The sequence below is a fragment of the Somniosus microcephalus genome, unplaced genomic scaffold, assembly GCF_052327205.1.
Source record: "Somniosus microcephalus isolate GS21.2 unplaced genomic scaffold, FLI_Smic_1.0 unresolved_chr1, whole genome shotgun sequence".
Taxonomy (NCBI): Eukaryota; Metazoa; Chordata; class Chondrichthyes; order Squaliformes; family Somniosidae; genus Somniosus; species Somniosus microcephalus.
This window is the reverse complement of record NW_028225179.1, coordinates 165,872,365-165,893,798: the sequence shown is the minus strand read 5'-3', so window position 1 is coordinate 165,893,798 and position 21,434 is coordinate 165,872,365. Positions and strand designations below refer to the sequence as shown.

Here is a 21,434-nt window from a genome sequence, read left to right as displayed (position 1 = left end):
TTGTTAAGACTACTGAGAACTTTAAAAGATTAAAAAATGAAGTTTAACGTGTTTGCAGAGTGGACTGTCGTCTCCACTCGCTTCTGGTGTGAAAATGTAACTGCAGTTGTTGAGCGAGGGTGAAACAGATCCCTGCAGTGTAGCGCGTGTCTGACAGGCCCTCTCACCCTGCAGTATAACTTGCCCATTAGACTTGGCTGAGGTGAAGAGGAAGGCAGGCAGGGAAGGTGCCGTGTACTGTGAGAGATGGGAAAGTTTCATAATTGGGCCCTTGGTGAGGTTGGACATGAACATTTATGAAGTCTGATTCTATGAACAGTCCCTATTGGGGACATAATCTCCCAGGCACAATGTGAAGCAAGTGGTGAAGATTTGTGGAAAATTTTCCTCTGTTGGGTATTTGTAACGGAATTGTAAAAGTCCTGAGAACATTCACCATTTCCCAAGAAACATCACCCAGAGTAAATCTACCCCACCTCTCATGTTGATCTTCACAGAATCACAGAAACCCCACAATGCAGATAGAGGCCATTTCGGCCCATCGAGCCTGCACCGACACATATCCCACCCGATCCCCGTAACCCCTACACCAACACATATCCCACCCTATCCCTGTAACCCCACGTATTTAATCCCCCTAACACTAAGGGTCAATTTATCATAGCCAATCAACCTAACCCGCACATCTTTGGACTGTGGGAGGAAACTGGAGCACCCGGAGGAAACCCACGCAAACACGGGGAGAATGTGCAAACTCCACACAGATAGTCACCCGAGCCGGATTCGAACCCGGGTCCCTGGTGCTGTGAGGCAACAGTGCTAACCACTATGCCACCGTGCTTGCTCCATATGGTGATGGGAGCAAATTATCGCCACAACTCTGATCCAGTTACAGACACTTCTATTGTGCCGGGCCAAACATGCATCACCACGTGATAATATCACCATCAGCTTTTTTCTGTTCTTTTTTTTACTGGGGTTTCTGTGTTTCTATATTCGGAATTTTCCTGCTGATCTAGCATCAAAATGGACGCTGTTTTTCATTATTATCTTCCCCGTGTGTTTGTTCAATCCACTCCTTCATTTTTGAAGCAGGGAAATTCTCGTCAGTAGCTGGGCTACTTCATTTTTTTTAATTTGGTTATAGGATGTGGGCGTCTTTGGCAAGGCCAGCATTTATTTCCCATCCCTAATTGCCCTTGAGAAGGTGATGGTGAGCTGCCTTCTTGAACCACTGCAGTCTGTGTGGTGAAGGTACTCCCACAGTGCAGTTAGGTAGGGAGTTCCAGGATTTTGACCCAGCGATGATGAAGGATCAGCGATATACTTCTAAGTCAGGATGGTGTGCAACTTGGAGGGGAATTTGGAGGTGGTGGTGTTCCTATGTGCCTGCTGCCCTTGTCCTTCTAGGTGGAAGAGGTCACGGGTTTGTGAGGTGCTGCCGAAGAAGCCTTGGTGAGTTGCTGCAGTGCATCTTGTAGATATAACCAGTTCTTCCATTTATTACCTCTCTGAACATAGAAAAACATCCCAAGGTGCTTCACAAAGGGAAAAAAGCCCATTTTCATGAACTTGCTGTGCCCGAGCGATCCAATAGCCCCAGGAACGGGGCAGTTGTTCAATTTACCACCTGTGCATCAACTGGTATTGTAGATTTTCCTCCCATTACAGAAACCGCGTGATTTCATTTCCAGTGATTTTAATGGAAGTTGGGCAGATTCCAGGATTAGCAGCTGGTCCCCAATTCCAGTTTTACACCAGGCAGTAGGTTGAATCTCTCACCCAGTATCTCCCAAAGAACCAGTATAGTTGGAGATGGTTTCATTGTTTGCCAGAGATCAGGTTAAGTAGCCATCGACAGAAAGCTATACTACGCAGTTTGTGTCTCCACATAGTAGATTCAATTTTACACAGAAGCAAACTGCCTATTGTAACTGGAATGCCAAGTCACAAGAAACGCAGACCCTGTGAACAGGTCTCACATCAAGTGGAATCTAACAGCTTCACTTGTGTCTGTCAGTCCATCTCACCCTCTACACCTGCAATGTAACTGGCTGCTTAGAGCTTGCTGAGGTGAGTGGGGAAATAGGGAGGGAAGGGGCTGTGCACAGTGCGAGATCGAGATGTTTAAAGATTGGGCACTCTGAAGTTGGATATTAGCATTTTAATAAGTCTGAATACAATCGGCCATTATTAGTGAAGATATTCAGCAGTCACATTGTTTTGCGACACCGTAAACAAATGAGAATTTCCTCTGCTCCGTATTTGTGATGTGTGAAAAGAACGGGTTTACCATTTCACAAGAAATGTTGCAGATCGGAAATCTTCCATTTGATTTGGATGTTGCTGCAGATTGGGGTGGAATTTCACTCCTAGCAAAGTGAGCGGTGTGCCCGTGTGGCAGCACGCAGGTGTGGTAAACCACTTTTATCGTTACACTATAGTTATCACTGTTGTATTGTTATCACCGTTATCACTGTTGTATCACGATACGAGGTCGCCTCTTGTCACGCTGTTATACCTGGGCTGACCACCTCCGACTCCGCCCATGGCTCCACCTACCTGCCCAGGTATAAAGGTAGTCGACTGGCTGGTATTCCTCCTTGTTGGACCCGATCACCCACGAGGGTGGGCTCTGTTATTTAGTCAATAAAAACCTTTAGTTACGTTCCTAACTCGTCGCCTTTTATTGGACGAATTGATAGGTATATCAATTTTATTGACTAAATTTTAAAGATATCTACTACTGGCCAGCCAGAAGCCCTCCCAGAAGCACAGCCACACCAGCCGGCTTGGCTGCAAGCCCTCAAACCACCGTACCTGGATCTAAACCCACAGGCAGCAAACTCAGCCCTCAACTTCAAACACTGGCTGGACTGCTTCGAATCCTACCTGGAAGAATCCGGCGCCCCGCAGAGATCCAAACTAAGACTTCTGAACGCCCAAGCGAGCCCGAGAGTATACGCACTCATCCAGGACACGACTACATACGAGGCCGCTATCAACCTACTGAAACAGCAGTACCGCAGCCCGGTAAATTACATGTACACCAGGCACCTCCTAAGATCCCGCCCGCAACAGCCAGGAGAGTCTGTAGCTGAATTTTTACGGGCGCTAAGAGCACTCGGCAGGAACTGTGACTTTAAAGCGGTGACGGCTGTTGAAAATACGGAAGATAATATCCGCGATGCCTTTGTGAAAGGCCTACGGTCCGACTACTCACGGCAAAGACTGCTTGAAGCTAAAGACCTCGACCTGGACAAAGCTGAAGCCCTCGCTCTCTCCCTGGAGGTGGCCCATCAGGACCAGGAGGCGTTTTCCAGGTACTGCTCGCGACCCTGGGACTCGGGCCCGACCCCTACCGCAATACCCTTCGCAGCGCCGCCCCCGGGACCTACCTCAGCGTCGGCGTCCCGGACCCGACCGGGCCCGCCACCCCCGGTACCGGCTCCGACATCGGGCACCTGCGATCGGGCCGCCGGCTGCTTCTTTTGCGGCCAGGAGAAGCACCCGAGGTCGCGCTGCCCAGCCAGGAACTCTACCTGCGCAACCTGCAGGAAGAAAGGCCACTTCTCTAAGGCCTGCAGGAGCAGATCTTCAGAGGCCAGCAGTGCCTCATGCGAACTGTGGGGGCGGCCATCTTCTTTCACGGCAACTGAGGCCAGCATCCCCACACGTGAGTCATGGGGCGGCCATCTTTGATCAAGGCAACCGACCCCAATAGTGCCTCATGTGAGTTATGGGGGCAGCCATCTTCTCCGCCATTTTGTCCTACCTCGTGGGAGACGCCATTTTACCCACCACGCCCGACTGCCACCGGGCCCCCGGACCCGACGACCGCCTCGCCCGCAGACGACAACGACTCGCTTACCTACACACTAGCCTCCGTCACTCTGGATCAAGCCCGCCCACACCACCTGTCCAAGTCGATGATGGACATCAAAGTAAACGGCCACGCCACGACCTGCCTGTTCGACAGCGGAAGCACGGAGAGCTTCATCCACCCAGACACGGTGAGCCACTACTCCCTCCCTGTCCTGCCAACGCGCAACCGAATCTCGATGGCATCGAGGTCCCACGCCACGGACATTAGCGGCTACTGTGCTGTGACCTTGTCGGTTAAGGGTACAGAGTATAAAAATTTTAAACTCCTCGTCCTCCCCCAGCTCTGCGCTGCCGTCCTACTAGGGCTGGACTTCCAATCCCACCTCCAAAGTGTAACCCTAGCATACGGTGGACCCCTCCCCCCACTCACAGTCGACAACCAGCGAAGGTTAAACCGCCCACCGCGTAACACCTGCAGCCTATCCACCCTCAAGGTGCCGCCACCTTCCCTGTTCGCTAACCTCACCCCCGACTGCAAACCCGTCGCTACCAAGAGCAGGCGGTACAGCGCTGGGGACAGAGCTTTCATTAGCTCTGAGGTGCAGCATCTCCTGAAGGAGGGCATCATCGAGGGGAGCAACAGCCCCTGGCGTGCCCAGGTCGTGGTCGTTAAGACCGGCGATAAAATCGCCTGGTCATCGACTACAGCCAGACCATAAACAGATACACCCAGCTGGACGCATACCCCCTTCCCCGCATATCTGACATGGTCAATCAGATTGCACAATACCGCGTATTCTCGACCATCGACCTTAAGTCGGCCTACCACCAACTCCCTATCCACCCCGAGGACCGCCAGTACACCGCCTCCGAGGCGAATGGGCGCCTATACCACTTCCTTAGGGTCCCGTTCGGTGTCACCAACGGGGTCTCGGTCTTCCAAAGGGAGATGGACCGGATGGTTGACCAGAACGGACTGCAGGCCACATTCCCCTACCTAGATAACGTCACCATCTGCGGCCGCGACCGGCAGGACCACGACGTGAATCTGGAGAAATTCCTCCGTACAGCCCAACGGCTGAACCTCACCTACAATAAGGAGAAATGTGTGTTTAACACCTCGCGCCTTGCCATCCTTGGCTGTGTAGTAGAGAACGGACTCATTGGCCCCGACCCCGAAAGAATGCGCCCCCTCATGGAGCTACCCCTCCCCCACTGCCCTAAGGCACTTAAGAGAACCCTGGGGCTCTTCGCCTACTATGCCCAATGGGTGCCCAATTATGCGGACAAAGCCAGACCCCTCATGAAGTCCACATCCTTCCCCCTTACGGAGGAAGCGTGCGCAGCCTTCTCCCTCATTAAGGGAGACATTGCCAAGGCCACTATGCACGCAGTGGATGAGTCCATCCCCTTCCAAGTCGAGAGCGATGCATCCGACTTCGCCCTAGCCGCCACCCTTAACCAGGAGGGGAGACCGGTGGCCTTCTTCTCAAGGACCCTACAGGGCCCTGAGATCCGACACTCGTCGGTCGAGAAGGAGGCCCAGGCGATTGTGGAGGCGGTACGACGCTGGAGGCACTACCTGGCAGGCAAACGATTTACCCTCCTTACCGACCAACGTTCGGTCGCTTTTATGTTTAATAACAAGCTGAGGGGCAAAATCAAGAATGACAAGATCTTGAGGTGGAGAATCGAGCTCTCCACCTACGATTATGATATCTTGTACCGGCCAGGTAAGCTGAACGAACCCCCCGATGCTCTGTCACGAATTACATGCGCCAGCGCGCAAAGTGATAGACTTCAGACCCTCCACAACGACCTCTGCCACCCCGGGGTCACCAGACTTTACCACTTCATTAAGGCCCGCAACCTGCCCTACTCCATCGAGGAGGTCAGGACCATAACCAGGAACTGCCAGACCTGTGCCGAGTGCAAACCGCACTTCTTTAGGCCGGACAGAGCAAGCCTGATCAAGGCCACCCGCCCCTTCGAGCGCCTGAGCATCGACTTTAAGGGGCCCCTCCCGTCCTCTGACCGTAATGTGTACTTCCTCAACATTGTTGATGAGTACTCCCGTTTCCCCTTTGCCTTCCCCTGCCCAGACATGACCAGTACCACGGTCATTAAATGCCTGAACGACCTCTTCGCCTTGTTCGGGTTCCCAAACTATATACATAGTGACCGGGGCTCCTCTTTCATGAGCGAGGAACTCCGTCAGTTCCTACTAGCGAGAGGTATTGCAGCAAGTAGGACCACCAGCTACAACCCCCGAGGGAACGGCCAGGTGGAAAGAGAGAACGCGACGGTATGGAAGGCCGTCCTCTTAGCCTTAAAGTCTAAGGGCCTCCCAACCTCCCGCTGGCAGGAAGTCCTCCCGACAGCGCTGCACTCCATCCGGTCACTACTTTGCACTGCCGTTAACGCCACCCCCCATGAACGAATGTTTGTTTTCCCCAGGAAGTCGACTACGGGAACCACTCTACCAACCTGGCTGACCTCTCCGGGGCCCGTCTTGCTGCGAAAGCACGTGAGGGCCCATAAAACAGACCCCCTGGTCGAGAGGGTGAACCTCCTGCATGCCAACCCCCAGTACGCCTACGTGGCTTACCCAGACGGGCGGGAGGACACTGTCTCCTTACGAGACCTCGCACCCTCGGGCACTCCGGAGACACCACCTTTACCCCCCCCCCACCACCCCCCCAATTCCAGCCCAGGTAGACGGCATGCCGGAACCCCACGAGCCTTCGCCGACCACGCAGACACCAGCACTAACACCGGATAATGCAGCACCGCCACTGCGACGATCGGAGAGGCTTACGAGGCCTCCGGACAGACTGACATACCAGAACTGGTAGTACACTTCACCCCGCCGGACTCAAATCTAAACAAGGGGTGAATGTGGTAAACCACTTTTATCGTTACACTATAGTTATCACTGTTGTATTGTTATCACCGTTATCACTGTTGTATCACGATACGAGGTCGCCTCTTGTCGCGCTGTTATACCTGGGCTGACCACCTCCGACTCCGCCCATGGCTCCACCTACCTGCCCAGGTATAAAGGTAGTCGACTGGCTGGTATTCCTCCTTGTTGGACCCGATCACCCACGAGGGTGGGCTCTGTTATTTAATCAATAAAAACCTTTAGTTACGTTCCTAACTCGTCGCCTTTTATTGGACGAATTGATAGGTATATCAGCAGGCTCGGCCGGTTTTAATGGCCGCGTCTCCTGATCAGGCCCTTTGTCAACCTCCCGACCAAAGGAGACAGGATGTTGGCACGAAACGGCTGCCCAGCCATTAAAATCGGGCAGCAGGAGCCAGCCGCTGAGCAGCCAGGGGACCGTCCCCGGCGCAAGGGAAGTGTCGCTGTGGGGAGGGGTTGGAAAGGAAGAAGATTGAAGAGGCCGTAAGTTTTTGAAGTGTGTAAAACCAGTGGTCAATCTGCTACGGCCTCTTCTCCGCACGGCGGTAAGTGAGAATTCACCTCATAGAATCTATCTGCCAATAAAATGTAATCTTTCATTTAGCTGAAGTAACCATGGATTCCAACACAGCGCATTCGGAGTTAATACTGTCCGGGGACAAGATGAGCGTGACCCACCGAGAGACGCCTCATGACACCGCGGAGAGGTTTGATCATTATCCACGCATTCTGGGTTCTGCCCCATTTGCATCAGACAAACATTACTGGGAGGTGGAGGTGGGGGTGAAGACTGCCTGGGATATCGGCATTGCCAACAAGTCCGTCGGTGAGAACGACACAACTAACGCTTCCCCCAACATTGAGTACTGGGCTGTGCTGCGGAAAGATGAGAAGGAGTACAAAGCTGTCGGTTCAAGTGTAATCCTCCGCAGTCTGAGCCTGAGACAGATACCAAAGAAGATTGGAGTTTACCTGGACTGTGAGGAAAAAACACTCTCATTTTACAATCCTGAAAGTCAGTCTCTTCTCCACACTGTCCCTGGTATCAGTGGGGATCTGTATCCTTTGTTCAGTCCTGGATTGAACCAAGGAGGCAAAAACTCAGAACCACTGAAAATCTGTCCTCTCCAAAACATTAGAGGTGACATAGTATCTTTGTAGGCGAGAGGTGTTTCTTAAAGTGCCTCGCAGATCTGAAATGGAATGAGCCATTGACATTTATATTCATTTCTATTTTTTGTATTAAACTCATTAAATGTGATGTTCTTCATGGAGTTAAGATTCACTAGTTCAGTAGAAATATTTACAAGCATAGAAATGTGTTGGTGCCTTATCTGCATTAAAAGCCCATACGTCCCTCTCCCTCTGAGGTGCCTGGATTGAGCAGTTTGAACATCTCTGGAGGTCCCATCAGTCAGGCTGTGGTACTCCAAGCTGTTGGCTCTCTTCAGGCTAATAAGGCTCTTGGCCCAGGTGGTTTCTAGCTGACTTGAAGGATGACTACTGAATTAGCGTTGTAAGTATTTCATGAAACGGTTAATACTCGTTTCACCTCCAACACTTGGAGAGATGCTTCAGTCTCTCGTACTGAAAGTGTTTCCCTGTCTGTGAGTTGGCCTTCTCTTAGACTCTATCTTTTGAATTGAAACTCATCTGAGTGTTCTGGAGATGGACAGTTTCAGTACCTTGGGGATCATAAGGAAGTCTCCAAATGTTAAAATGAAGCAGGAGTTGATAAAGCTGTTCCGTTTATAAAAAGAGCAAAGTATATGGGGTCCTGGGTTTTATAATCAGGAGTCTAAAGTACAGAGAAATGATTCTAAACCGATACAAATCATTGGTTTGGCCTCAGTTCGAACATTGTGTCCAGTTTTCAATGTCTTACTTTGGAAAAGGTGTCAGGGCCCTGGAGAAGAAATTCAATTCGAGGATATCAGAGATGAGGTTTAGTTGTGAGGAGAAACTGGGACTCATTTCACTGGAACACAGAAGATTAAGAGATCGGACAGAAGTGATGAAGGATTTTGATCAGATTCGAGGGGACAAACTATTTCCACTGTTTGGTGGGCCATAATTTTAAGGTCCTCACCAAGAAAACGAAGAGAGAGGTTGTTCCTTGGATCTTCCTGTGGTCCCGGGTATATTTTGGGGTCTTTACCCTGTTTAATCTAGATTTTTTTGGCTCCTGTAATTTAAAATCATTTCCATGGGTGAGTTGTGACTCCCTATGTTTATGACTCTTCACTTTCTCAATAACCTTCAGTAACACGCCAAGCATAACAAACAGAACAATCATTCTGTTAGTAGGTTAGCTATTGGAAATTATCTTTTGCTTTCGCAAGATTTTTCTCTAGCCTTGGAGAGACTAGCGCATCATCAGACCTCGGTTTAGGTTTGAATTATTCAGTAAATTATTAATCAGCAAACAAATACATAACCGGATGATATATATACATATCTATGCAGCAGAAATTCTACGAGCTTACCTAAAGGAAAATTAATTAAACCACATTAAGCAAATGTATTACACACAGATTAACAGTAAAAATCTATCATCTAGCTCCTCAAAAGTGAAACAATACAATAGTTGTCTTTCTGCCAGAGCTCGCCAGACCACTCATTCTGTCTTGTTGAACTGATCCTGTACAGCCCTGATACTTATACCTTTCCTGGTTTTGTTTTCATGATTTGCTCTCCTGGTCCCAATAACTACTGCCAATAGTGGGCCAGAACAGACTCTTCTCCTCAACTTAGTCCTTGTTGAGTTTTCACCATATATCTGCTGTGAACATTCAGTGATCAGCTCAGCATTGTCTCGAATGGTTGACTGGCCACAAGCCTGTATATAAATTGATTACCGTTGCAGTATTATTATCCTGTTGTATTTAGTGTGATGTGGATTTTATTTTTATTTGCATGTCCTAATTATTGGGATACAATTCAGAAAATAAAGTTTCATTTAATACAAAACCCAGTGTGTTGTCCTGAGTGTGCAGATACCTGCTTTTGTACATAGTGCCCGTGTTTGTGTGTTGGTGAATGAAATGCCTCCAAGCAGCAGTGAGGTGTTCAAAATACTAACCCATGGGGATAGAATTTCAACGAGCTACCCAGGCATAAAACTGGCATTGCAGATCGAAGGCCCATTATAGAACCCGCCCGATTTTCATATCTATTAAAGAGCAGCGGGCGGCTGATTCACAATGCCAGGTTTACTCCCGGGCTACAATGTGAAAATCTACCCCATGGTCCAATCCCTCCTCACATTCCCTGTCAAACAACTCAAATACTACAACAGAACCATCTGCTGCTGCTGGTAAAACTCGCCTTGGGTTCCTCCTTGACAGAAACAGTTGGACAGAATAATGGGTTTGAACATTACCCCTGGCAGGGACATGTGTCTATTGCTACCTCCAATTAACTGGCAGGCAGGATCACAACTTTCTAAACAGCACCGATATTCTGCTCTCACTCAGGAAGTGCTGGAATCACCATTGCCTTTAACAGCCAGAGAGGAACAAGAATCAGCCACTGCTGAGTGTTAATCGGTGATTCTGGCCACCAGTGCCCGTGTGGTGTTGGGCAGGGACAACATTGATTCTGGCCACCAGTGCCCGTGTGGTGTTGGGCAGCGACAACATTGATCCTGGCCACCAGTGTCCGTGTGGTGCTGGGCAGCAACAACATTGATTCTGGCCATCAATGCCCGTGTGGTGCTGGGCAGCGACAACATTGATTCTGGCCACCAGTGCCCGTGTGATGTTGGGCAGCGACAACATTGATTCTGGCCACCAGTGCCCGTGTGGTGTTGGGCAGCGACAACATTGATTCTGGCCACCAGTGCCCGTGTGGTGTTGGGCAGCGACAACATTGATTCTGGCCACCAGTGTCCGTGTGGTGCTGGGCAGCGACAACATTGATTCTGGCCATCAATGCCCGTGTGGTGTTGGGCAGCGACAACATTGATTCTGGCCACCAGTGCCCGTGTGGTGTTGGGCAGCGACAACATTGATTCTGGCCACCAGTGCCCGTGTGGTGTTGGGCAGCGACAACATTCATTCTGGCCACCAGTGCCCGTGTGGTGTTGGGCAGCGATAACATTGATTCTGGCCACCAGTGCCCGTGTGGTGTTGGGCAGCGACAACATTGATTCTGGCCACCAGTGCCCGTGTGGTGTTGGGCAGCGACAACATTGATTCTGGCCACCAGTGCCCGTGTGGTGTTCGGCAGCGACAACATTGATTCTGGCCACCAGTGCCCATGTGGTGTTGTGCAGTGACAACTTTGGTCCTGTACCTGATCAGATTGTCTGTCAGCCACTGACACATGTCTATAAATCACTCCAGCAAGTGCCGGAGGAGCTACTGTACCTCGGCATGTGGGACACGTTCCACAACGGAAGGGAAAGGAGATGGACTGCCCCCACTCACACTCACTCAGTAATGTGCAACCCACTGAGCCCAGCCAGCGGGATTCCTACCTGCTCTTCCGTCGCCCCTCCATCGCTCTTCTCCGGCCTTTTACCGCCTGGCCTGACCCAGCCCGGCCCTGAGCCCTCGCCTCATGCACTGGCTCCCGCTCCTTATAATAAAATAAAAAGAGAGTGCTGGAAATACTCAGCAGGTCAGGCAGCATCTGTGCAGAAAGAAACAGAGTTAACGTTTCAGGTCGATGACCTTTCGTAATGGGACAGGCAAACAAACAAAAGATTAGTCTAGAAGAGATGTAAATGGGAATGGTAGAGTCAACAGCTGCCATGTGAAAAAATAGAGATAGAGGTTATGGTCTGAAATTATTGATCTCAGTGTTGAGTCCGGAAGGCTGTAAAGTGCCTAATCAAAAGATGAGGAGCTGTTTCTCGAGCTTCTGTTGCGCTTCGTTGGAATAATGTAAGAGGCTGAGGACAGAGGGGTCAGAATGGGAGTGGGGCAGAGAATTAAAGTGACAGGCGAGCGGAAGCTCGGGGTCACGCTTACGGACTGAATGGAGGTGTTCCGCAAAGCGGTCACCCAATCTGCGTTTAGCCAATCTGCGTTTGGCCTCCCCAATGTGGAGGAGACCGCATCATGAGCAGTGAATACAGTATACTAAATTGCAAGAAGTACAAGTGAATCGCTGTTTCACTGGGACGGAGTGTTTGGGGCCCTGGACAGTGGGAAGGGAGGAGGTTAAAGGGCAGGTGTTGCATCTCCTGCACTTGCACGGGAAGGTGCCGTGGGAAGAGGAGTGGGTGTTGGAGGTGATTGAGGAATGAACCAGTGTGTCGCGGAGGGAGCGGTCCCCTTGCAATGCTGAAAGGAGAGGGGAGGGGAAGATGTGTTTGGTGGTGGGATCATGCTGGAGGTGGCGGAAATGGCGGAGGATGATCCGTTGAATGTGGCAGCCGATGGGGTGAAAGATGAGGACAAAGGGAAGCCTATGGTTCTGGGAGGGAGGGGAAGAGGTGAGAGCAGAAGTGCGGTAAATGAAACGGACATGGTCGAGGGCCATGTCAACCATGGTAGAGGTGAATCTTGAGGTTGAGGAAAAAGGAATACATATCGGAAGCCCTAGTATGGAAGGTAGCATTGTCAGAACAGATGTTGCGGAGATGGAGAAATTGCGAGAATGGAATAGAATCCTTACAGAAAGCGGAGTGGAAGGGAGTATAGTCCAGGTAGTTTCGGGAGTCAGAAATAACAACAGAAAGTGCTGGGCACACTCAGCAGGTCAAGCAGCATCGAAGAGAGGAGAAACAGAGCTAACGTTTCAGGTCGTACCCTTCGTCAGAACTGGAAAAGGTTAGGGAGGAGGAGAGGAAAGAACAAAGGGAAGGTCTGTGATGGGATGGAAGGCAGGAGATTGAATGACAAAAGGGATGATAGTGTAAGGCAAAAAGCAACGCTGACTTTGTTTCACCTCTCTTCAATGCTGCCTGACCTGCTGAGTGTTTCCAGCACTTTTTGTTGTTATTTCAGATTTCCAGCATCCGCAGTATTTTACTATTGTATTAGTTTTGGGAGTCACTGGGCTGATAGTGGATGTTGGTCGATAGCCTATCCCCAGAAATGGAGACAGAAGGGAAGAGTCGGAAATGGACGATGTGAAGTTGAGGGAAGGGTGGAAATTGGAAGCAAAGTGAATTAAATTTTCTAGTTCAGGGCGAGAGCAGGAAATGGCACCAATACAGTCATCAATGTACCGGAAAAAGGTGAGGGAGGGGACCTGAGTAGGACTGGAACAAAGAACGTTCCCCATATCCCACAAAAAGACATAGTAGGGCCCATGCGGGCTCCCATTGCAACCACTTTAATTTGGAGGAAGTGAGTGGAGTCAAAGGAGAAGTTGTTCAATGTGAGATCAAGTTCAGCGAGGCGGAGGAGGGTGGTGGTGGATGGGGACGGGCTGGGCCTCTGTTCAAGGAAGAAGCGGAGTGCCTTCAGGCCATCATTGTGGGGGATGGAGGTGCAGAGGGATTGAACGTCCATGGTGAAAAGGAGACAATCGGGGCCAGGAAACTGGAAAATGTTAAAATGGTGGAGGGCGTCGGAAGAGTGTAGGTGGGAAGAGACTGGACAAGGGGAGAAAAACTGGAGTTTAGATAGGAAGGATTCAGTTGCGTGGGACAAGAACAGGCTGAAACGATGGGTGTACCAGGGCAGTCCTGTTTGTGGATCTTGGGAAGGAGGTTGAAGCGGGCTGTGTGGGGTTGGACGATGATTTCGGAGGCCGTGGAGGGAAGATCTCCAGAGGAGATGAGGTCAGTGACAGTCCTGGAAATGATGGCTTGATGTTGGGTGGTGGGGCCGTGGTCCGGGGGAGGGAGGAGGAGGAGGCAGCGGAGAATTTGCCGTTCAGCCTCCGCACGGCAGAGGCAGGTTGGCCCAAACAGCAGCAGTGCCGCCCTTGTCAGCGGGTTTAGTGAGCAGGTCGGGCGCCGGCTCTGAGAGAACGGAGAGCTGCAGGTTGAGAGGGAGGGAGGTTAGAGTGATTGAGGGGAGCAGAGACAGTGAGGCGGCCGATGTCACGCCAGCAGTTCACCATGAAGAGATGGAGAGAGGGCGAGAGGCCAGAGGGAGGGGTACGGGCGGAGCGAGGATTCTGAAGAGGGGAGAAAGGGTCGGCGGTGCAGGGGGGGGCGGGGACCCAAATTCGCATACGACCAGGGTCAAGCAAAGCTATGTCATCGTACCAACGCTCTTCTCAATCTTCCTTGCTGCAATGCTCCATCTCACCCTCAGTAAGCTCCCCGCTGGACTGGAGCTAATTTACAGAACGGGAAACTGTTCAACCTCCGTCACCTCCAGTCCAGATCCAAGGTCGTCCCATCCTCTGTCGTCGAATTACAGTATGCAGACGATGTTTGCGTCTGCGCTCACTCGGAGGTCGAACTCCAAACCATCGACAACATCTTCACGGAAGCGTACGAGAGCATAGGCCTTACTCTAAACATCAGTAAGACAAAGGTCCTCTACCAACCTGCCCCCGCCACACAGTGCTGCCCCCTGATTATCAAAATCCACGACAAGGCCTTGGACGTGGGCCACTTTCCATACCTCAGGAGCCTACTGTCAACAAGGGCAGACATCGATGACAAAGTCCAACACCGCCTTCAGTGTGCCAGTGCAGCCTTCGGAAGAGAGTGTTTGAAGACCAGGACCTCAAACCCAGCACTAAGCTCATGGTCTACAAAGCAGCAGTGATACCCACCCTGCTTTATGCCTCAGAGACATGGACCATGCACAGCAGGCACCTCAAAGCACTGGAGAGGTACCAACAATGCTGCCTCCACAAGATCCTGCAAATCCATTGGCAGGATAGTTGGACCAACGTTAGTGTTCTCGCTCAGGCCAACATCCCCAGCATCGAAGCTTTGACCACGTTCGATCATGGAGGGGTCAGATCGTCTGCATGCCCGATACGAGACTCCCAAAACAAGCGCTCTACTCGGAGCTCCGACATGGCAAGAGAGCCCCAGGTGGGCAGAGGAAACGCTTCAAGGACACCCTCAAAGCCTCCTTGAAAAAGTGCACCATTCCCCGACACCTGGGAATCCCTGGCCCAAGACTGCACAAAGTGGAGGAGAAGAATCCGGGAAGGCGCCAAACACCTCGAGTCTCTTCGCTGGGAGCAAGCGGAAGCCAAGCACAGGCAGCGCAAGGAGCGCACGTCAACCCAAGCACCCCGCCCACCCGCCCCTTCAACCACCGTCTGCCCCACCTGTGACAGAGACTAGGTCCCGCATTGGACTCATCAGTCACCTGAGAACTCATTTTTAATGTGGAAGCAAATCATCCTCGGTTCCGAGGGACTGCCTAAGAAGGGAGGCCAAGGGAGTGGGCGCGGAGGCGAAGGTGGCGGGAGAGCCGGGCCGGTAATCCATCGAGGTGGGCGGGGAGGGGGTGAAGCCGAGGCCGGGGGTCAGAGAGGGGCCGCTAAGAGGGGCCGGTGAACACACGGCAGGGGCTGAGAGTGGAAGGACGGAGGGGCGGAGAGTGGAAGGACGGAGGGGGGAAGGACGGAGAGTGGAAGGACGGAGGGGCGGAGAGGGGAAGGACGGAGGGGCGGAGAACGGAGGGACGGAGAGGGGAAGTACGGAGGGACGGAGAGAGGAAGTACGGAGGGACGGAGAGTGGAAGGACGGATGGGCGGAGAGTGGAAGGACGGAGAGGGGAAGTACAGAGGGGCGGAGAGTGGAAGGACGGAGGGGCGGAGAGGGGAAGTACGGAGGGACAGAGAGGGGAAGTACGGAGGGGCGGAGAGGGGAAGTACGGAGGGACGGAGAGTGGAAGGACGAATGGGCGGAGAGTGGAAGGACGGAGAGGGGAAGTACGGAGGGACGGAGAGTGGAAGGACGGATGGGCGGAGAGTGGAAGGACGGAGAGGGGAAGTACGGAGGGGCGGAGAGTGGAAGGATGGATGGGCGGAGAGTGGAAGGACGGAGGGGCGGAGAGGGGAGGGGTGGAAGGACGGAGGGGCGGAGAGGGGAAGGACGGAGGGACGGAGTGTGGAAGGACGGAGGGGGGAGGGGCGGAGAGGGGAAGGGCGGAGGGACGGAATGTGGAAGGGCGGAGGGGTGGAGGGACGGAGTGTGGAAGGACGGAGGGGTGGAGGGACGGAGAGGTGGAGTGTGGAGGGACGGAAGCGCGGAGAGGGGAAGGGCGGAGTGACAGAGTGTGGAGGGCCGGAGAGCGGAGGGGCGGAGAGTGGAAGGACGGAGGGGCGGAGAGGGGAAGGACGGAGAGGGGGGGGCGGAGGGGGGAAGGGCGGAGGGACGGAGTGTGGAAGGACGGAGGGGGGAGGGACGGAGTGTGGAAGGACGGAGGGGTGGAGGGACGGAGAGGTGGAGTGTGGAGGGACGGAAGCGCGGAGAGGGGAAGGGCGGAGTGACAGAGTGTGGAGGGATGGAGAGGGGAAGGACGGAGGGGCGGAGAGTGGAGGGACGGAGTGTGGAAGGGCGGAGAGGCGGATTGGGGAAGGACGGAGGCGCGGAGCGAGTGAAGGCGGCTGGAGAGCGGGCGCGAGCGGAGCGCTCAAAGCCCAACGGTCAAAGCGCGAGCGGGAGAAATGGGAGGCTGTGATTGGAGGAGGAGCGGGCATGCGCGGGGGAGAAGACTGGAAACGCTCCCACTCCCCGCCAAATCCCACTCCCCGTCAATCACCTCCCGCTTCCCCCCCGCCAATCACCGCCCACTCCCGCTCCCCCGCCAATCATCGCCCGCTCCCGCCCTCCTCGCCAATCACCGCCCGCTCCCGCTCCTGCCCATTGTCTTTGTTGCCGGGCTCCGGGAGGCTTGTCAAGGGAGGCTGCGATCAACAGGCGGCCTGTGCCTGGTTTGGGTAAAATGGACTCCACCTGGAGCAGGGGGGGGGCCTGAGCCGTGGACCCAGACCCATCCTCCGGGAGGGGTTATATACATTCTTCATCGTTCACTCCTCATCGGCGGGCTGGAGGTTGTGGGGTGATGTGATAGAGGTGTACAGGATTGTGACGGGTTTGGATAGGCTAGATGGGGAAAGGCTGTTCCCACGCGTTGATGGTACAAGGACCAGGGGACACAGATTTAAGGTTTTGTCCAAGAGATACGGGGGGGGATGTGAGGAAATACTTTTTTATGCAGCGAGTGGCGAGGACCTGGGACTTGCTGCCGATGGAAGTGGTGGAAGCGGAGACTCAATGTTTTCAAAGGGGAGACTGGATAGGCACTTCAGGGAAATAAACTTGCAGGGCTACAGGGATAGAGCAGGGGAATGGGACTGACTGGATTGCTCTACAGAGAGCCGGCAGGGACTCGATGGGCTGAATGGCCTCCTTCTGTGCCGTTATGTCTCCTTCTGTGGTCTGTGAGAGTCAGCATGCAGCTACAGCAAGCAACTAGGAAGGCAAATGGCATGTTGGCCTTTATTGCAAGGGGATTGGAGTGCAAGAGTGAGACCACACCTGGATCACTTTGCACAGTTTTGGTTTCCTTATTTAAGGAAGGATATACTTACCATAGAGGTGGTGCAGCAAAGGCTCACGAGATTGATCCCTGGGATAAGAGGGTTGCCCTGTGAGGAGAGATTGAGTAGATTGGGTCTATATTCTCTGGAGTTTAGAGGAATGAAAGGTGATCTGAGTGAAACATACAAGATTCTGAGGGAGATTGACAGGGTAGATGCTGAGAGGTTGTTTCCCCAGGCTGGAGAGTTTAGAACTCGGGGGCATAGATTCAGGATAAGGGGTTGACCATTTAAAAGACTGAGATGAGGAGGAGTTTCTTCACTTAGAGGGTTGTGAGTTGTAGGGATTCTCTACCCCAGAGGGCGGTGGATTCTATGTCATTGAGCATATTCAAGGCTGAGATCGATACATTTTTGGACGCAAGGTGTTAAGTCCGTGAATGATTGAGACACAGACCAGCAGGAGTGAAAACAAACAAATCTTTACTGGTGGAAGTCAATAGCGAAACTAACAAACAGAGGCTCTCTAGCGCCTTTTATACAGGGGTGGTCACTGCCGGTACTGCAGTCTGAGACCAGTTATTCTCTTAAAGGTACATACACAACAATTCCTCCCCTTTTAGATAAACAGTACATAACATTCATTTAACAACTAAATGATAACTAATTACAATCACAATTACGGTTGCTAGATACATTGGTTAAGTTTAAGCAATTATAAGTTCAGTCTTTGAGGAGGCTTCCTGATTCTGTCTGGATAACGCCTCTTTGGGGTATCAGGTTCTTCTGGCAATGTTGAGTCGAGATCAATGTCATTCTTTGGTTCCTCTGCTTCCAATATCACCGATTCTGCGGTAGCTGCAATTGGTACGTCGATTTCATTGCCAGGTGTATCAGATCGTGGTGTGGAGTTGACGTTTTCCAGTGACTCTAGAATCTGGTCAGCATGGCGTCTTACAATGCTCTCTCCAACGTCCACGGTATACATGAGAGGTCCTTGCCGTGTACAAATCGATCCTGGCTGCCATTTCTCAGTGCGGTAGTCCCAGGCCAAAACTGGTTGATCTATCTTAAAACTCCTGGTCAGCCTTTCATTCATATTCTGAAACTGCCTGTTCTCCACATCTCTTCGGACGTTTGGCTTAACCAAATCCAAGCGGCATCGTAGTCTTCGATTGAAGAACATCATGGCTGGGGTTTGGTTGGTAACCGCATGTGTCGCATGTTATGTGTAGGCAAACAAGAAGTTGTCCACCTTGTGTTGTAGGGGTATATCTTCATTACACATTGCCTTGATAGCCTTCTTGAATGTTTGGACAAACCTCTCGGCCAATCCATTAGTGGCTGGATGATATGGGGCAGATGTGTAATGCTTAACGCCATTGTTCTTTAAGAACCTCCGGAACTCTTCAGACACAAACTGTGGTCCATTGTCAGAGCAAATCTGTTCAGGCAGCCCATTCCTGGCGAATATGGTTCGCAAAACTGTGATAGTTTTTTCCGTGGTGGTTGAGGACATTTTTATTACCTCTGGCCACTTTGAATGTGCATCCACCGCAATTAAAAACATCGAGTCCATGAAGGGACCAGCAAAATCAATGTGCACCCTTTGCCATGGAGATGAGGGCCACTCCCATGGATGCAGAGGACCTTCTGGCATCCTGCACAGCTCCTGGTCATCTCTTTGATTTCTCTATCGATTCCCGGCCACCACACAAACGCTCTGGCTAAGTTCTTCATTTTTACCCCACCCAGATGACCCTCATGAAGCTCATTGAGCACTCTATCCGTCAACTTAGGTGGAATTACTACTCTGGATCCACACATCAAGGTTCCTCTGCACACTGACAGCTGTTCTCTTCTCGGCGAGAATGCTGGCAGCAGTGGTTTGCCATGTGCTGGCCATCCCTTCACCGTTAAATCATAGACCCGTGATAGTGTCGGGTCATTCCGTGTTTCCTTTTCTATGTTTGCATGCGTCACAGGGAGACATTCGACTATGGTCGAGTGGAATAACTCCATTGGATCCACTGCAAGGTCTTCTTCCACCGTCGGCAACAGTAGGCGTGACAATCCATCAGCATTTCCATGCTGTTTAGTTCCTTTGTACTCGATGTCATATTGGTGTGCCCCTAGGAAAAGGGACCATCTCTGCAGCCCTTGTGCCGTCATTATCGGTACGCCCTTCTGAGGGTTGAAAATGGAGACAAGAGGTTAGTAGAGTAAATTTTTGACCGTGCAGATAGTGATTGAACTTCTTCACCCCCCACACTAGGCTGAGGGCCCCTGTCAATCTGGGCGTAGTTACGCTCGGCAGAAGTTAACGAGCGTGACGCAAAAGCTATCGGCCTCTCTAAACCATCAAGGAATTTATGTGACAGTACCGCCCCAATGCCGTAGGGAGACGCATCACACGCCAGCCTGATTGGCAGTGCTGGGTTGTAGTGAGCCAATACTTCCCTTGAAGTGATTAAGTCCTTACTCTTCTGAAAAGCATGCTTACAATCATCGTTCCATTTCCATGCTACCCCCGTTCGTAGCAGGGCGTTCAGTGGGTGCAGAATTGTCGACAAATTCAGCAAAAACTTATGATAGTAATTCACCAATCCGAGGAATGACCTCAGTTGCGACACATTTTCAGGCGCTGGGGCCTTAACAACTGCTTCAATTTTGTCAGGGGACTTATGTAACCCCTCTTCATCAATCACGTGGCCACAATACGATATCTGTTTCTTAAAAAATTCGCACTTGGGGCGGTTGGCTCGCAGCCCATGTTCCCGTAGTCTAGTGAGCACCTGTTCTAGGTTGTTAAGGTGTTCACTGTCATCTTCACCTGTCACAAGGATGTCGTCCAAGTAACACTGAGTCCCCGGAATCCCTTGCAGGACTTGTTCCATCGCTCTTTGCCATATCGCCGGAGCCGATGCTACTCCGAATACCAATCGATGATACTGGTAAAGACCTTTGTGAGTGTTTATCGTGAGATACTTCCTAGAGGACTCTTCAACCTCCATCTGCAAATATGCTTGTGCTAGGTCAATTTTTGTAAAATGCTTCCCTCCAGACAGTGAGGCAAAGATGTCTTCTATCCTTGGAAGAGGATATTGTACTGTGTGAAGGACAGGGTTCACCGTCACCTTGAAATCCCCACAAATGCGAATCTTCCTTGGCTCTCCGGACTTATTGCTTAACGTTTTCTTCATGACAGGAACGATGGGTGTCGCCCACTCGCTCCAGTCGACCTTAGACAACACGCCCGCCTTCTCCAGATTCTCCAGCTCTGCCTCGACGGCTGGGCGAATAGCATGAATGGAATGCCAATCTAAGTTTATCTTCCTGATCCATTCCCATCCCAATAACGGTGGTCCACCATTTGGCAGTATGTAGAATACAATTTCCGAATTTTCTTGCCATTGTATTCGACAGGCACCCTTATTTTTCCTCTGGGGTATACTTTTTGCCCCGTATACGTCGTCAAGACGATGGATGTTTCCCTCAAGGGTATGTGTGAAAATAGCCGCTCATAGTCTCGTCGATTCATGACGGTTAGCGCTGATCCTGTATCCAATTCCATTTTAACTTGGGACCCTGCTATCGTGAGGGTGACCCAAATGGTTCGGTGATCCTCTTTTGCGATTACATTGTGAAGTTTGAGACAGCTTAGTCTCCTGTTTCCGGATTCACTATCGCTCATCTGGTCTTCGGAACTACTGTCCGTCATCTTTTGTACTTTCTTGTACGGTTCCTTAGTAGCCTTTTTGTTGTCGCTGGTCTTCTTCCCAGACCTGCAAACTCGTGCAATGTGTCCAATCTTCCCGCATTGTCTGCATATTTTGTCTTTGGACCAGCAGTCCTTCTGGTCATGGTTAGTTCTGCCGCAGCGATAACATTTTGCAAATCCCCGTGTCATTTCGTGGGTGCCGTATTCCTGTGGTTTTTGTTGAATTTCTGCAGCTCCCCTGGCTGCTGCTTCATACGATACTGCCACGCTGAAAGCCTTATCTAGCGTCAGCTCTTTTTCTGAGAGTAACATCTTCTGTGTTCCTTCACTCAGGAGTCCACAGACAAATTTGTCCCATAGGGTATCTGCCAGTCCTGCTCCGAACTGGCAGTGCTTTGATAGCTTGCGTAGTTCCGTAAGATACTCAGCATTGCTCTCATCTTTGTGCTGAGTTCTCCTGTGGAATTTAAATCTTTCTGCTATCAACAGCGGTGCAGGGTTTAAGTGTTCCTGTAGGACAGCAACAATTTTGTTAAAACT

The 21,434-nt window shown here is 51.5% G+C and overlaps 1 protein-coding gene across 6 annotated transcripts in view; it reads left to right on the top strand.

Annotated features, from left to right (window-relative positions):
- LOC147096485 (erythroid membrane-associated protein-like) overlaps positions 1-21,434 on the top strand; it is a 158,746-nt gene that overhangs the window by 63,490 nt on the left and 73,822 nt on the right. For 2 of the 6 annotated variants that reach the window (XM_085975282.1, XM_085975280.1), the window contains one exon: positions 7,356-9,522. The exons of the other annotated variants lie outside the window; for them this stretch is intronic. In XM_085975282.1, coding sequence (XP_085831408.1) covers positions 7,356-7,912 — 557 coding nt within the window. In that variant the 3' untranslated portion in view covers positions 7,913-9,522. Of the gene's footprint in view, positions 1-7,355; positions 9,523-21,434 lie in introns of those variants that run through there. 6 annotated transcript variants of the gene reach the window in all.